This window comes from Pelodiscus sinensis, chromosome 4 (genome assembly GCF_049634645.1).
Source record: "Pelodiscus sinensis isolate JC-2024 chromosome 4, ASM4963464v1, whole genome shotgun sequence".
Classification (NCBI taxonomy): domain Eukaryota; kingdom Metazoa; phylum Chordata; order Testudines; family Trionychidae; genus Pelodiscus; species Pelodiscus sinensis.
The window spans coordinates 41,707,365-41,723,206 of NC_134714.1; the positions used below are offsets into that span (position 1 = coordinate 41,707,365).

A 15,842-nucleotide genomic window follows, 5' to 3' on the forward strand; every position below is an offset into this window, starting at 1 on the left:
TATTTAGAATTCCTGTCCTGAGAATTGTCCTTCAGCCTAAATTGCGTTTCAGGGAAACAGGAAGATTTTTTTTGGCAGATGACTTGAAGCCCTTTGGGAGTATGTATGTGGAGGATGGCTTCGGGACCCATACCTCAATGTGGTGGATCCTGAGTTGGATCAGGGTTGCAGATAAGCGGTCTCTTTTCTATCTACTTTTGAACTGTTCATGACATCTTTGTGAGTGAGTTTGGAGAGCAATCAGGGCTTCTTTTTTTGAAGGAATTAGTGGTTGATTGTGACGGGAGTATCAGGGGATTTGGTGCAATACACTAAAGACAGGAAATTCCCTTTAAAAAAATGTTAGCAGTGATGACGAAAAGCCAGCCTGGTGTACTTCCTCATATTCATGCCTAGATTGGAGTAACTGCTCCTACTGTAAGGTGAACTTAGTTGAGTGCATATGGTTTCTGGAACAAGGTATAAGCTGCAAGTATTAGGCTGTAAATCAGGCTCTCTAATCTGCGTAGAAGTTTGGAAGGGCAAGCTGTAATGAACCTGATGCGGAGACCAGTTTCATTTTGTTGTTACGTTTATGTTCAATAACTTTTTGAAGCAGTGTCCTTCTTAAGAAGCTTCAAATGTTTAATCTTTCAGGGTCCTGATTAATTGGCCAGTTGACCCACAATCACAATTATGGATTTCTAGGAAGAATATTTTACTTTACAATGGAGCAAGTAAATCAGGGTGCTGTTGGTCTAAAATAGTCTTTCCCATTCCTGTTGCTTCATTATGTGGAAATGAGTCTTTTTATTCTCCTTTTGCAGATAGAAGAGACTGGCAGAAAATAGCATTTCATTTAGTTTTCTGAAGTGAGACTTTGTTAATGTTCGTAAGTTACTTAGGAGATGAAAATCACTTAGGAGATGAAAATCACGTAGTAAGAGATAGGATGTGTTCAGAAGACTCTTCTGTCTGGGTGACCAGCAGGCAATGAGTTTTACATGTAGTTACTAGAAGACTTATCTGGCATTGCTTGGGTCCTTCAGGGCAGGGGCTTGGGAATGTGGAACACTTACAGCAGGAGGCTGGACATGTAGGAGTGTGTGTGCAGGAGTCAGGGTTGGGGGGTGAGGAGGGGCTCAGGGTGAGCAGTGCAGGTGTCATAGTGGGGGAAACTCAGGGGAGAGAATGGGGGCAGCTAGTGAATGCTCCCAGGGGTGGCTACAGTGGCAGGCCCTGGGCTGGCAGCAAGCTAGGGCATGTGCTGCCAGCAAGCTGGGGCACTTGCTGCCCTCCTATGGCCATTCTGGGGTAACTATCCCTGCTATTACACCCCTTCTTTTCTGTTTGATGAGAAACAGTCACGTTCCATATACATCCCATTGTCCTGGCACGACAAATCCCTGATCTTGCTTTAAGTTATCGTAAGAGGAAGCTGCATAGCTCTTACCATTTAGGAGGAGTCCTTGAACAAACAGATTGATGGATGGACAGACACAGGTGCTCAAATGCTCTGATATACAGGCAGTCCCCGACTTACGCGGATCCGACTTATGTCGGATCCACACTTACGAACAGGGCTTTCTCGCCCCGGAGCTCACAGGCAGTGGTCAGCCACCTTAACCTCTGGGACGAGAAAAGCTGCTCGCGGTGCCCCTGGTCTGCTGGAGACGGTCTCCAGCAGACCAGGGGCACCGCGAGCAAAGCAGGTCCAGCGCCAGAGCAAAGCCTCAGAGGCACCCCAGCTGCTCTGCCCCAGGCGTCCCCAAGTCAGCCGTTGCTGAAACTGACCAGCGCTGACTACAGGAAGCCCGAGGCACAGTTGCTCTGCCCCAGGCTTCCTGGAATCAGCGGCTGATCAGTTTCAGCAGCAGCTGACTTAGGGTTCTTAAGTTGAATCTGTATGTAAGTCAGAACTGGCGGTCAGTTTCAGCAGCGGCTGTTTGGACGCCAGTTCCGACTTACATACAGATTCAACTTAAGAACAAACCTACAGTCCCTATCTTGTACGTAACCCGGGGACTGCCTGTATTATAGAAGATTAGTCATACATATGTGCAGTGCTTTATACAATAAACCCTATCTTAACTCCCAAAGTGATGAGCTAAAGGACATTTGATGGAAGATTGAACAAACGTACTAGAAATCAATGGTTTACTTCAAAGTGACTGTATAATATGGAGTTGATCATTTCCTTGATCATTATCGTGTATAGGGGCATGGTCTAGATTTAGGTCCAAAATGTAATAGTTTTGAAAAAATAAACTAGTACTGAATGAAATATTAACTTTTCACTTGGAAAAAATAATTTTTGGGGAGACTAAACTTTCCCCTTTGCCACCTACATTTCAGCTTTGTGGTAGTTCGCAGAACCAGAAGGTGGGAGTTATTAGATTAATTTGGATTTTCAAACATGGTTTCTTTAGTTTGACAATACCCTTTGGCTTGCCTACAGTGTCCTTTGACTTACTGCAGTTCTGGGTGTTAGAGAGCAATTTAATAACACTTCAGGGAAGCAGCAACTGGAGGATATCAGGCTTATCTTCAACTCACAAAAGGAGGAAATGGGACAGATTGTGCTCGTACTGATTCCCTAGATGAATTTAGTTTCCAGCTTCCTTTAAAATATATTCAACTGACACTTTCCTGGTAACTGCTGTTATGAAATAGATCTTCAGAGGACAATTAACAGCTTGTTCTAAGGTATTTAAGCTATTGAGAATTTGTGTTCACTTTTGTCAGATTGAAGGAAGCCTGTTTTATCTAACATGAAGTATTGTATACCTTTGGAGCTTACAGCAAACTGTAGTTCAGTCCTTGAAAACCCATATTGCATTTGATAGGTAAGATTGAATGTTATTCTGATTTTGTAAGTGGCCTGTATGTGACTGACTACTCTGTCCCTGGGATTGAGAACACTTATCACGATGTTTGGTGCAAAGCTAGATAGGTAATTGGTATTTAATTCCCTTTAGGCTGCAAGGGAAGGATGATATAGAAACTAGCTGCAGGATTGTGTTTCTGCAAGGTTGGTCTGTCCTTTCCTCTGAGCTAATAGGTTTACCTTGGGGGAGTGGTACTGGAGATTAAGTTCTCTTAGAACAGTGGTCTTCAACCTTTCTACATCCAAAATCACTTTTTAAATGTCAGAGAAGCCAAGATCTAGCCCAAGACCCCACCTCTTCCTTGAGGCCCAACCCTCTCCATTTCCCTTCTCTCCATCTCTTGCTGTCCCCAGCCCTTACTCCTGTTTCAACCCAGTAAGAGTGAGGTGCGGGCTCTGGGGTGGGAATGAGGGATTTGGGTGCGGGAAGGGGTGAGAGATGCAAGCTCTAGGAGGGAATTTGGGTGCAGGAGGATGTGGAGAACGGGATGCTGGCTCAGGCTGGAGAGTGTTGGGGTCAGGTGGAGGGTTTGGGTGCTGAAGCAAGCCACAGGCTTGTGGATGTGGGGGTGCAGGAGTTTGGGTTGGATGAGGCTCTCAGGGCAGAGAGGGTTGGGTGTATGATGGGCTCGGGGCACGAGTTTGTGGTGTGTGGATGGTGCAGGAATGTTGTGGCAGAAGAATGGGGATATGGAGGTGCAGGAGTTTGGGGATGTGAGGGGGCTCAGAGCAGGGGGTTCAGGTGTAGGATGGGCTCAAGGTTGGGATGTGAGAGGGGGAGCAGGAGTGTTATGATGCTGTGGCCAGATGGGGAATTGACCCCAATTGGGAGCTTGTTGGCCAGGCTTCATTTTTAAATAAAATATTATGTCCAACACAAAACGTTTCAGCATTGTTTTATTCATGGGAGGGGCAGGGAACCTGTTTTGGGTCAGGGACCACTGACCCATGGAAAAATCAGTCGAGGACCACACAAGTGAGATGGAAAAAAACCCAAGCCTCACTGATGTGGCCCCAACTGAGACACTTAATTCCTCTGGCACACCAGCCCCATGGGGGGGGGGGGACACAGTAGGTAGGACTGAGGTTCAAGTCCTCAGGCCAGATTAACGCTTTTGGGGTTCCAGGGTTAGTGGATTTTGTGGGCCCCTCTACACTCTGAAGTGGGGCCAAAACTGAGGGATTGATTGTATAGACCAGGGCTGCCAGTGAATGGGATAGTGTTGGGGGTGCAGAATCTGGGTGGAAAGTAGGGTACCGGAGCAAGCTGGGGGTAGGTGTCTGGCCAGAAGGGTGGGGGCAGGAGCAGCTCGGCTGGTACCTGAGGGCCTCCAGGGACGCAGATCTCTGGGGCAGGATCTGAAGGCAGACATGGAAGACGCACATGTGCAGCTTCTTTAAGAAATCCAACCGCTCTGGATTCTGCACTGCCATCTTTACCCCCACCTCCCTGGAGCATGGGAAAGGAAGGGAAGACAAGAAAGCATGCTTCCTGAGAGGCCATATCTGGCACGGACCCATAGGACTTGCCCCCCTCGACACTGCAGGAAGCCAGGGAAATTCAAATCCCGGGCTTCATTTGCAACTGCGGATGACTACATTACCCCCGCTAGTTTAACAGGTGTGAGCGCAAGCGGGCAGTGTGGATGCTCGGCAGGGATTTCTTGCGCAAGAAAGCCCTATGACTAAAATGGCCACCAGAGCTTTCTTGAGCAAGAGAGTGTCCACACTGCCATGGGCGCTCTTGCGCAAAAGCACAGCTCGCACATGGCAGTGTGGACATTTTCTTGCGCAAGACTTCTTGCACAAGAACACTTGCGCAAGATGCCACGAGTGTAGACATAGCCTTAGTGTCCACAGAAAGGCAGGATGTATCGTTTCTCCACAGAGCTTACTAAGGGCTTGTTCACCCAGAGACACAAATCATGACAACCCATGATTTGTGTCTGTGGGTGAATGAGCACTTTGTCAGATCTGTGAAGAGATGAGATGTTTTGACTTCCAGTTTCAAGGAATTTGTTCTTCTGTCTTTGGCCTGCACGTTGTCTAGACCTGAATTAGTTGTGACAATGCATTTCTGAATTATTCTGACAAAGTGAAACTTGTGCTCAAGACCCCACGTCCAGTGAGAGAAAACGCTGCTGTCAGAAGAAATAAATTCAAAGTCTCTCCAAGTTTCTTCATATTGCTGCTACCAGGCAGTGGGGCTTTTACTGATTGGTCCCTTACATTTTTGAAGGCTGATTAAATGTTAACTGGATCTTCTTGGGTAATATCAACAGATGGCTTTGGGCCCAATCCTAGCTTAACATTTAAATTCGATCCGGCCCTTTGTAAGCAGTTTGGCAAGTGTTCTCATTTGGCAATTATTATTAGATGATATTTACATAATATAGGCATTGCCATCTTGTTATTGACACATACATTTCTAAGTAGCTTTACATATAAAATAGCGCAGCCCCATTGAAGTACCTTTCAAGCACCGGTGGTGAGGATTAGTGACATAGTCTTCTCCACCCTGTAATTATTACAGTTAGTTCAGTATTGTCATTATGGCTTGTGGAAACAGAGGATACTTGATAGTTTTGTAGTAACTTCAAAAAACGCTGTTGCAGTCAATCTCATTAGGGATGTAAATTCCCATTAATCAGTTAACTCAGGGCTACTCAACACGCAGTCCATGGGCTACGTGCCTACGTGCGGCCTGCAGCCTGTTGGTTTACAGTCCGTGGTGCAGTTTGGGTTTACGCAGGGCTCAACACATGGCCCACGGGTATGATCCTTTGAACATGGCCTCTGCTGGGAACACACTCCATAGCGGTGAGTCAATATAATGGTCTTCTCTTGCTATGCGTTTTGGTAGTTCAATTCCTGGACTGTATTTGCTCATTAAAAGTGCTGTCATATGGGTGGAAATCAGGTAAATATTGCATTTTATTAATATCATCAGAAGTGACTTAAATGGGGCTTGGTATTGTGTAGTCTTGCCTTAATCTTTGTATTCATGCCCATCAGTGTGAAAGAAGCTATTTGCATATATATATATATATATATATATATATATATTTATATTTTTTTTTTTTTTTTTTTTTTGCATGTACATATAATCACACTTAAGTTGTGGCCCTTGGCATGAGCTGTGAGTATCATTGTGACCCCTGGGACTTCCAAAGTTGAGAAGCCCCGAGTTAACTAGTTAATGTTAGGTCACACTGGGACTGTTGCTGGCTCCCAGCTCCTTCCAGAACAGCCCCGGTCCACAGCAAGCTGGACTCCCCATGGAGAGAGACTGCTCTGGACACTGGCACAGTCCCTTCCTGTGGGGCCCCTGGGTTCTCCACAGACAGGGGCTGCTCCAGACAAGAGCAACCCCTGTCTGCAATGGGCCATCTGCGGGGCTGGAGCACAGCCTCCTCTGATTACCAGGTAATTGGAACTGATAAGCATCATCCATTAATAGGACTAAGGAAGTTGTCCCATGAAATTGTGGGATAGTTCTGGATGATTCCTAGGCCCTGAGTCAAATGGGGCTACATCTACATTGCAAAGTAATAGGATCCTGGATCTCAGCTTGAATCTAGGTTGGACCCCTAGTGCTGCAGTGTCCTGAGACCCTAGATCTGGGGCCTAGGTTAAAGTAATTGCAGTATAGTTGCATAGGGGGCTCCTATAATGCCCAAACCTATCCCTGTTGGTTGAGGATGGTGGGAGGAATTCTTAAGAGGAGTCACACGATACCCTTTACTTACGGTCATGTGTTCAACTTGACCCCAGAAATGCTACCCCATGGAGGGACTTCCTGTAGCAGGCAGGTGGGATCTAAGGAGTCAGGGTATGGCGTGTCAGGTAGCGTGGCTAATGTGTCCCTATTTTTGGTAGTTCAGAAAATATGGTCACCGTACCTATGCTACTTGGGAATCTATTCCACGCTCACATTGTCCCAAAAAACCTTTTGAAATTCCTAATGTTTTGTATTAATCACATCTTCCTCCTAAAAAAAAAGCCCATTATAGTACCTAAATTACTTATAGAATATAGTACCTAAATCCTTAAACTTAATTTAGGAAGGTTTAGCTTAGTTCTATAAGTCTTGTCCAGGATATTGTCATCTCTCAAGCTTACTACCCCCTTCAAGATCTAGAAACTTCAGTTCTTCTTAAGTAGCAAAGGGCACATCTGAGATCCCTGGTTTGCCTGAGAGGTCCAGTCCCTGGCTGAATTTGGCTTATACAGGCAGTCCCCGGGTTACGTACAAGATAGGGACTGTAGGTTTGTTCTTAAGTTGAATCTGTATGCAAGTCGGAACTGGCATCCAGATTCAGCCGCTGCTGAAACTGACCAGCGGCTGACTACAGGAAGCCCGAGGCAGAGTTGCTCTGCCCCGGGCTTCCTGGAATCAGCCGCTGATCAGTTTCAACAGGCTGAATCTGGACGCCAGTTCTTACATACAGATTCAACTTAAGAACCCCAGGCGTCCCCAAGTCAGCAGCTGCTGAAAATGATCAGCGGCTGATTCCAGGAAGCCCGGGGCAGAGCAACTCTGCCTCGGGCTTCCTGTAGTCAGCGCTGGTCAGTTTCAGCAGCGCTGACTTGGGGACGCCTGGGGCGGTGCTGCTGGGTTGCTCCAGTAGCGCCGCTCCTCGGCACTACTGGACCAACCCAGCAGCACCCAAGCTGCTCTGCCCCAGGCGTCCTGATTCAGCCGCTGCTGAAACTGACCAGCTGTGGCTGAATCAGGACGCCTGGGGCAGAGCAGCTGGGGTGCTGCCGGGTTGGTCCAGTAGCGCCCAGAGCGGCGCTACGGGACCAACCGGCAGCGCCCCAGCTGCTGTACCACAGGTGTCCGGAGCAAAGCCGCGGAGCACGTGGGCAGCGGGACAGCCCAGACGCGCCGCGTCTGTCCCGCTGCCGGTGTCCTCCGAGGCTTTGCTCCCCGTCTCCCTGGTCTGCTGGTCTCCAGCAGACCAGGGAGACGCAGAGCAAACCCCGTTTGTAACTGCGGATCCGACATAAGTCGGATCCGCGTAACTCGGGGACTGCCTGTACTTGTGTAATTTAAATAAACATGTTTGGGTGTGTGAGATGCTCTGCTGTATAAAGGTGGCTCAGAAGAGCTTTTAAAACAATTCTAATTGTTCTTTTAGAAATATCAGGACTGTTCTGCATCTTGTGATGCTTTGTGGGTCACCCAGATCTGTAGGAGGTTCTGTCATTGCCTGTAACCCTGGGTGGTTTTGTGCTGTGAGCGTGCTGCTAATGTCAGGGCTCTGTGCTGCATCTGCACTCCTCTTGTGTTTATTCTTTTTGTTTGTGGTCTTTCTTGGAGGATCCAGAGCAATGGACAAGTTGCTCTTCCTATTCCTAACTGAAGGGGAGAAATTGTTAAATGATTTATCTGGAAGAAAAACATTTATGTTATGTAACGTGAGTTGAAGTTAAATTGAGTATTGACAGACCAAAAATGCTTTGAAAGAGGTCTGAATAAATATTATTTCCCTCTGTTTATTGTACCATTGTAGCAAAACTAGAACTTCAGAGTTATGAACACCTTAGGAATGGACATACCTTTAAAAGATTTTTGTAGCTCTGAACAAAATGTTTTGGTTCTTTCAAATGTTTACAACTGAACATTGACATAATATAGCTTTAAAACTTCACTATGCAGAAGAAAAATGCTGCTTTTAACCATCTTAATTTAAATGAAACTAGCACATGTTGGCCCCCTTTATTATAGGAGCCTCTGACCTTTTTCTGTGAGGATCCTTGGTGCTGCAGTCTAACCCTAGAGACTACAACTCCCATGATGCCTTGGGAAAAAGGAGAGAAACTGTTGCTCTCTTCTAGGCAGGACAGGCAGAGTATTGGTAGGATCCAATTTTGAGAGAGTAGCCAGATTGCTGGAGTGGAGCCTTTTTCAGTCCAGGAGCTGCTACTAGAAACTAGAGCCTGTTCCTGAGAGCCTTCTGGGGCTTTGGTCTAGCAGGCTACTTCAGTGGCTGTTGGTGATTGTTCCTGTAGGGTAGAGAGTCTGGCTGTGCCTGTGGCTGACAAGGGCTCACATAGAACTGTGGCTGTTTGGGAAAGTGCTCCTTGGGATTGAGCACAGAAGCCAGACTAACTCTGTATCTGAAAAGAGGCAGAGTGATCTGTTCAGTGAACCAGAGCTACTGGCATTTTTTGAGGCCAACTCCAGTGTCAGAGGGTTTGTGCAGCTTGTTGCCTGGCCTTGTCTGGACTGGCGCACACAACTTGCACAGTCCACTTCACCTGCAGATCTTCAAGCGCATCCATGTAAGTGTCTGAGACTCTGAATCCAGAGGAGTGGACACTCTGAGGTGGGATAAAATGCTAGTTAGATAAGTTTCATTTATTTGTGTGTACTTTAATAGATTTTATTTAATTTTAGTCTGTTAAACCCTGTTCATTTAAGTAAAAGTGTGCTAATTCTAATTTAAACAATTAGATGTAAATTATTAATAATTGTTGTTTTGGAATCCAATCCATATTATTACTGGAATAAATGTATTCCTGGAGGTTCCCAAGGCACACTGTTAAGTGTTTACAGGGGCCAGCCATGTGGAGGCACTGCCATTGCATATTCCATTAGAAGTAAGGGAATGCAGCAAAGGGGTGGATAGAGGACCCCCCCACGATCCAACATCACCATTGGGATACTCAGGATCTCCTTTAATATTAAAAACATCAGGCGTCCAGGCACGCACATGAGCATTGTCTGCTCCCGAATAAACCAGGTAGGAAAGAGGGGGTTACACTCAGACACAGTTGCCTTATGTTGCCAGTTTTTTTAAACTTTCCTTATTTTTAGTAGTTTGTTTAACACTGTAGTGTATTTTATTTGCTTTTTTGTCTATGCTGCTGTCTGATTACATGCTTCCAATTCCAAATGAGGCATGTGGTTGAGTGGTCATTTCGTACCTTTGGCATTGCTAACTGAGGTTCTACTGTATCTAGTGTCAAAACATATTAATTCTTCAGTCATTCATATGAGCTCCCCACCAAAAGAAGCCAGACAAGTCTTGAATTTCTAATATGAAAAACATCTTGCATGGATTTTCTTGCTGTATCATAAACTTGAACTTTCCCCTTTTGTAGGTCACTTAAAGAAAGATGCTTTCTTGTACCTGTACAGGCAGTCCCCGGGTTACGTACAAGATAGGGACTGTAGGTTTGTCCTTAAGTCAAATTTGTACTTAAGTCGGAACTGGCGTCCAGATTCAGCCGCTGCTGAAACTGACCAGCGGCTGACTACAGGAAGCCCGAGGCAGAGTTTCTCTGCCCCCAGGCTTCCTGGAATCAGCCGCTGATCAGTTTCAACGGCAGCTGAATCTGGACGCCTGGGACAGAGCAGCTGGGGCGCTGCCGGGAAGGTCCCTGCAGCGCCACACCTCGTCCTGATTCAGCCGCTGCTGAAACTGACCAGCAGCGGCTGAATCGGGACGCCTGGGGCAGAGCATCTGGGGTGCTGCCGGATTGGTCCAGTAGGGGTGCTGCCGGGTTGGTCCAGTAGCACCGAGGAGCGGCGCTGCGGAACCAACCGGCAGCGCCCCAGCTGCTCTATCACAGGCATCCTCGAGAAAAGCCTGGTCTGCTGGGGGGGAGGCGCACTAGCTGCGCCCCCCGTCCACCCCAGCAGACCAGGGAGACATGGAGCAAAACCGCGGAGGACCCGGGCGGCAGGACTGCGGCGCGTCTGGGCGGTCCCGCCGCCCGCATCCTCCGCGGCTTTGCTCCGTGTCCCCCTGGTCTGCTGGCCCCCCCCAGCAGACCAGGGAGACACGGAGCAAAGCCGCGGAGGACCCGGGCAGCGGGACCGTGGCGCGTCTGGGTGGTCCCACCGCCCGCGTCCTCCGCGGCTTTGCTCCGCATCTTCCTGGTCTGCTGGGGGGGCTCCCCCAGCAGACCAGGAAGATGCGGAGCAGCTTTTCTCACCCCAGAGGATGCGGGCGGTCCCGCCGCCCGCATCCTCCGGGGCGAGAAAAGCCCCGTTCGTAAGTATGGATCCAACTTATGTCGCATAACTTGGGGACTGCCTGTACATCAGATGATTAGTGTATTCTTCATAATCTCACTGCTCTTCTGATATCAAACTTCCTTTTAATTAAATGAAAAAGAAATTTCATAACCCTTTCAAGCTTTCCAAGTGGGCCAAGGGAGCAACTTCCCTGTGTTCAGATGTCAGTGCTGTCATGGTCAACTTGAAGGTCTTCCTCTTATCCATTCAAGACAGACATTCAGTTTTCCTGAGAGACATAGGAAGGGAAGCTAGAGTCCAGGAAACAATCGTGCAAAAAAACTTTGTGGGTAATGAGTGATAACAAACACTATAAAGAAGAGCTTCAGAGAGGGGTGGCAGAGTTTAGTCTGTAACAGGAAAAACTTAAAAAACAAGAAATAGTCTAGTAGCACCTTAAAGAATAACAAAACATGTATTGTAGATGATATCATGGGATTTCATGGGCACAACCCACTTCTTCAGATGACAGGTGTATTGGAAGTCCAGATCCAAGAACAAATAAGGGAAGAAGTGATGGGGGGAGGAGAAAAGGAAAAAAATGGTGGGGAGGAAGAAAAAAAGAGACCGTAAGTAGATAAGTTTCAGAGGGATAGCCAAGTTAGTGTGTCTGTTGCTTTTTTAGTTTTTTCTGTTGCTGTCTAGTAGCATCTTAAAGACTAAATAGTTACAAGAGGCTGATAACCATTAGTTTGCACTTGGAAAGGAAGATGACCAACTATATAGAAGAGTTAATCAGAAAGCAATTTTATAAATGAGATTCTGAACACAAGTTTGGGAATTTAGAAGTTGGTTTCCACCGTAATGCTTATGCTGCTGTATTACTTGCATTTGTTGTTTTTTAGAAAAACAACATTAAAAATGGTAATTTCGTACATAAGATTTCATGGGTTGGAGTTGTAGCTAAACATGCACTGAACAGGAATTATTGCATAGGAAGAGGAGAGGGTGGTAAAGTAGGGACTAGCTGGGGCCACCCCATCTCCATCTTTTCTCTATGGTACAATGTAAACAGCTGAGGAAATGTTACTCTTCTCCTGGTATTGAAATATGATGTAGTGGATAAGAGCATTGCCCCAGGAATTAGGAAGTTTAACTTCTGTCCCTGGTTCTTGCTGCTCTTTGCAGTTGAGCAAGTGACTTCACTGTACCTCTGCTTCCCAGCAGTGAGATATGTAGGGAGTAAAACCTCAATGAAGTGCCTTAAAATGTGTGGCTAAAAGCCTTGTAAAAGTTCAGTGTGATCATATATTGCATATATTTCTTAAGTGCATCCCAAACTGATGCAGAAAACTGTCTTTCCTTTGTCTTGTATCGCAACAGATTAAGCATAAGATCTTTTTTGCTTATTTGAATGCCTTTTTATGTTTTGCAGGACTTTGTCCCATTATATCAAGACTTTGAAAATTTCTACACAAGGAATCTCTACATGCGCATTCGAGACAGCTGGAATCGACCAATCTGCAGTGTGCCTGGGGCCAAGGTGGACATGCTGGAGAGACTTTCCTATGACTACAATTGGACATTTGCGTGAGTTAGAGCTTGAGGAAAGATTCCTAGTAGCTGGTCTTGAGTGAAGAATGCCTGAGGGCTATGAAAATGTCTTTGAAGGAGCAGCAAGTCCTCCACAGATTAATGGATAACCTGCTGGGGCTCTTGCACATTTCAAAGTTGGAATGCTGCGTGGAGCCCGGAGCCAATAGGGAGTCCTGCTGACCCCGGACTCCATGCAGGCACTTCTGCTTTTGAAATGCACAAGTCCCACTGGGGCTCTTGTACAATTCAAAGATGGAAGGTGGGAGTTCTTATTGACTAATCGAATAGTCAATGGAAATCCCATCGACTATTTGAGTAGTTAGTTAATTGAAATTTAACATCCTTATTTTGCATAATCAGTCAAAGTCTTTTTCGGGCACACTGAATATTGGTTAGTCTTCTATTCTGCCAAACAGCTTTTGTGGTGAAGGAAAAGATGGAGAAACTAAGCTTCTGTTGATGTTCTCAGGATACATAGTGGCAGATCAGTCATGGATAGATGCTTTGGGCTGATAGGTGTGCCATGACAACTGTTTTGGACTCTAACTCACCTCCCTGGTTATGATTATCATCTGGTTGGTCTGGGCAAGTCCCTGTCCTTCACTGATGATTCTCAGGCTCAACAGAGCTGGAAGGGCTGTCTCATTTTGTTGTGCTGGTGCTGTGCAATATGGTTGACTTCCAAATCACATGAAAAGCTGTAGGGAGGAGAGAGCAGGAGTAAGATACAAGGTACAGGACAAAGCATATGAGGGAGGGGAATACAGCAGGATCTCATATGAATCAAGTTAGGGTTATTTCTGGTTTAGTGATAATGGTTCCATGCTTCCACTAGAGTATCAAAGTCTGATGTCATGGCAACAGCCTTTCCTCTACTGCTGCAATTGTGGTAACATTTTTTTTCCCCAGATTTTCTAAGAACTTCCAAGAGGAGTGATGAATCGAATACCCTGTCTCGTTATTTTTGTCCATAGATTAGACCAAATTTCCTACATGCCAATTTTTGTTCAGATTCCTGATCCCACACTATTATTGTTTAACCAGGCATGATCTTAACAAAGTTCTTGAATTATATCAGTAGGCTTCCTTATACTAATTCAGCCTTTGTCCTGATTTTGCATCTTTTCTCATCAACTTTTGTTACAGGATATTGTGATATTCCATTATCTTCCACTTGTTTCTCACAGCTGAGCTCACAGGGCAAATTTGTGGGCACAATTATCACAGTAGTAAACATCACATAATACCATATGATTAAGGCTGAATTTAGCAGAAGTGCACTAGGTCAGGATTATAATTGGCAGAGCTTCAGGGTAGATGCCAGAAATGGATTAGTAAGGGTTGCGACAGATCGGGTCTGTGGTACCTTGAGAGAGTTTGTACGTAAGAAGCCTGTACAGCTCAACACTCAGTGTAACTTATGATGCCTGTCCTTGGCTTTCAAAAGGAGTGGAAAAAAGGTGCATTGAATATAATAAAATTTGTTTATGTCCTGTATTGCAACACGACTTTCCAGATGTTTTTCCTTTGTGTACTGGAAGGATATTCTGCTGGGGTAGCACTAACCTAACTGAGCTAAAGAATTCATTTTTAAAATGAAAAGAAAATGCTTGAAATTTGGAGGTGGGAGACTAGAGAGGAACAAAGGACACAGCTAGTGAGTGGTTTGAAAAACCTTCAGCATTCTTTTAAAAATTTAAGATAGAATTCCAAATAACATCTACTAGCCTATAGTCTTCATTTAAATTTTTTAAATATTTAAACATAAGATGAGGAATCATATGTTTGTTTAAATGGTTTATATAGATTTAATACATGTAACTTGCATTTGAGACCCCAGCAATAAAAAAAATCTTTGCTCAGCTAATTACATCATTTTTCAAAATGAGGGCCATGTCCATGTGAATTTTCTGGCAGCTGGCTGTTGGTGTCTCCTAGTTCCATGCATTTCTTGGTAAGCTGATGGTAGCTAGTGTGTTCTTGGATCTTGAGTCTGATTGCCAGTGTCTTAACATGTGATGTTATTGAAATACAGGTACACAGGGAGAGTGATAAAAGACGTTATTAACATGGGTTCCTACAACTATCTTGGATTTGCTCAGAACACTGGAATTTGCAAAGAAGCAGCAGCTAAAGTTCTGACACAATATGGAGCTGGGGTATGCAGCACTAGGCAGGAAATGGGTAAGTTTGGGTGGGGGCAGGTATTTTCAAAGTATATACTTGAATCATAATCTCTTCATTAGTCTTTTAAAAACATTCTATAATTCCAGCTTTTGAACCTCAGATGGAGCAGTAAAGAAATCCGCTACTGAGTGAAAATAAATGGTGTCCTTTTTCTGTTCTGGCGTGCTTAGTTTATACAGCCACAACAGTCTTCAGTGATATGTTATCAGATTTTCCACTGGCCCTTCCTCCACCTCCTTCCCTACCTTTTTCTGGATCGTACAAAAAGAAAATCTAGCCGTTGAAAAACCTTTTGCAGCTCACATTCGGCCACATCTGGTATATTTTGGATTTATTTTTTGTTACTTTGCATGCAGGAAATCTGGACAAGCATGAGGAGCTGGAAAAACTAGTGGCCAGGTTCCTGGGTGTGGAGGCTGCAATGACGTATGGGATGGGGTTTGCAACCAACTCAATGAACATTCCTGCTTTAGTTGGCAAGGTATGGCTTCAGAGAGAATGGGTGTCTGGCATGAAGTTTCTGCTAATGGTCTTTGCAAAAAGAGGTCCCACCAGTATGCCATCTATACTGTATCTCAATCCAAGGGTCTTTTGGGGACATTGTGTGCTAGAACCTATAGTGCTCCAGAAGGCTCTTGTATTGAGAGCGAGCACAACCTTGTGGGACTTCCAGTTTCTTATGCCACCTTGATATTAAATATGGTGGTTACTTCAGTAAACTGCCTGTTCTGACAGCTTGTGGGGAGATTGAATGCTGCTCCTGACTGGCATAAAATTGAACCAAATTGGACATCCCAGTCATAACCCTGGAAAAGTGTAATCTCTCATATAAATAGTATCCACTAGGGAAGACAATTTTTCCTTTGATTCAGTAAACCCATAAAAGAACAAACCTTTTATTCACTAAATAGTGTTGCATTAATGAATGCAATGATCATCCAGGCCTGCAAAATGATATGTCTGCTGCCAGACAGCACTCAACCTGAATTTCTTGCATCATTAAATTGTAGTACCTAATCACTGGAGATTGAGATGAAAAAGACCTATTAAACTCTATTTAATCCATCTACCTCTTCTGGTAGAGTACAAAGTATATTCTATTGCTGTCTCCTGTTTACATTTAAATATAATCTAATGGGGCTTCTGCTTTCCTTGGGAGATTATTTTTTTAGCTTCACTTGCTGTCGGGATTTATTTTTGATACAATTTAAAGCTTCCCAT

The 15,842-nt window shown here is 45.1% G+C and overlaps 1 protein-coding gene and 1 long non-coding RNA gene across 3 annotated transcripts in view; one reads left to right on the top strand and one right to left on the bottom strand.

Moving 5' to 3' along the window:
• The window catches only part of SPTLC2 (serine palmitoyltransferase long chain base subunit 2), a 150,914-nt gene that overhangs the window by 39,298 nt on the left and 95,774 nt on the right, over positions 1 to 15,842 (top strand). For both annotated transcript variants that reach the window (XM_075926793.1, XM_075926794.1), the window contains exons 3-5: positions 12,274 to 12,428; positions 14,470 to 14,618; positions 14,978 to 15,102. In XM_075926793.1, the coding sequence (XP_075782908.1) occupies positions 12,274 to 12,428; positions 14,470 to 14,618; positions 14,978 to 15,102 (429 nt within the window). The remainder of the gene's footprint in view (positions 1 to 12,273; positions 12,429 to 14,469; positions 14,619 to 14,977; positions 15,103 to 15,842) is intronic.
• LOC142829098 (uncharacterized) overlaps positions 1 to 15,842 on the bottom strand; it is a 68,913-nt gene that overhangs the window by 9,413 nt on the left and 43,658 nt on the right. The window contains exon 2 of the long non-coding RNA XR_012903366.1: positions 12,986 to 13,132. This is a non-coding gene — a long non-coding RNA (uncharacterized LOC142829098). The remainder of the gene's footprint in view (positions 1 to 12,985; positions 13,133 to 15,842) is intronic.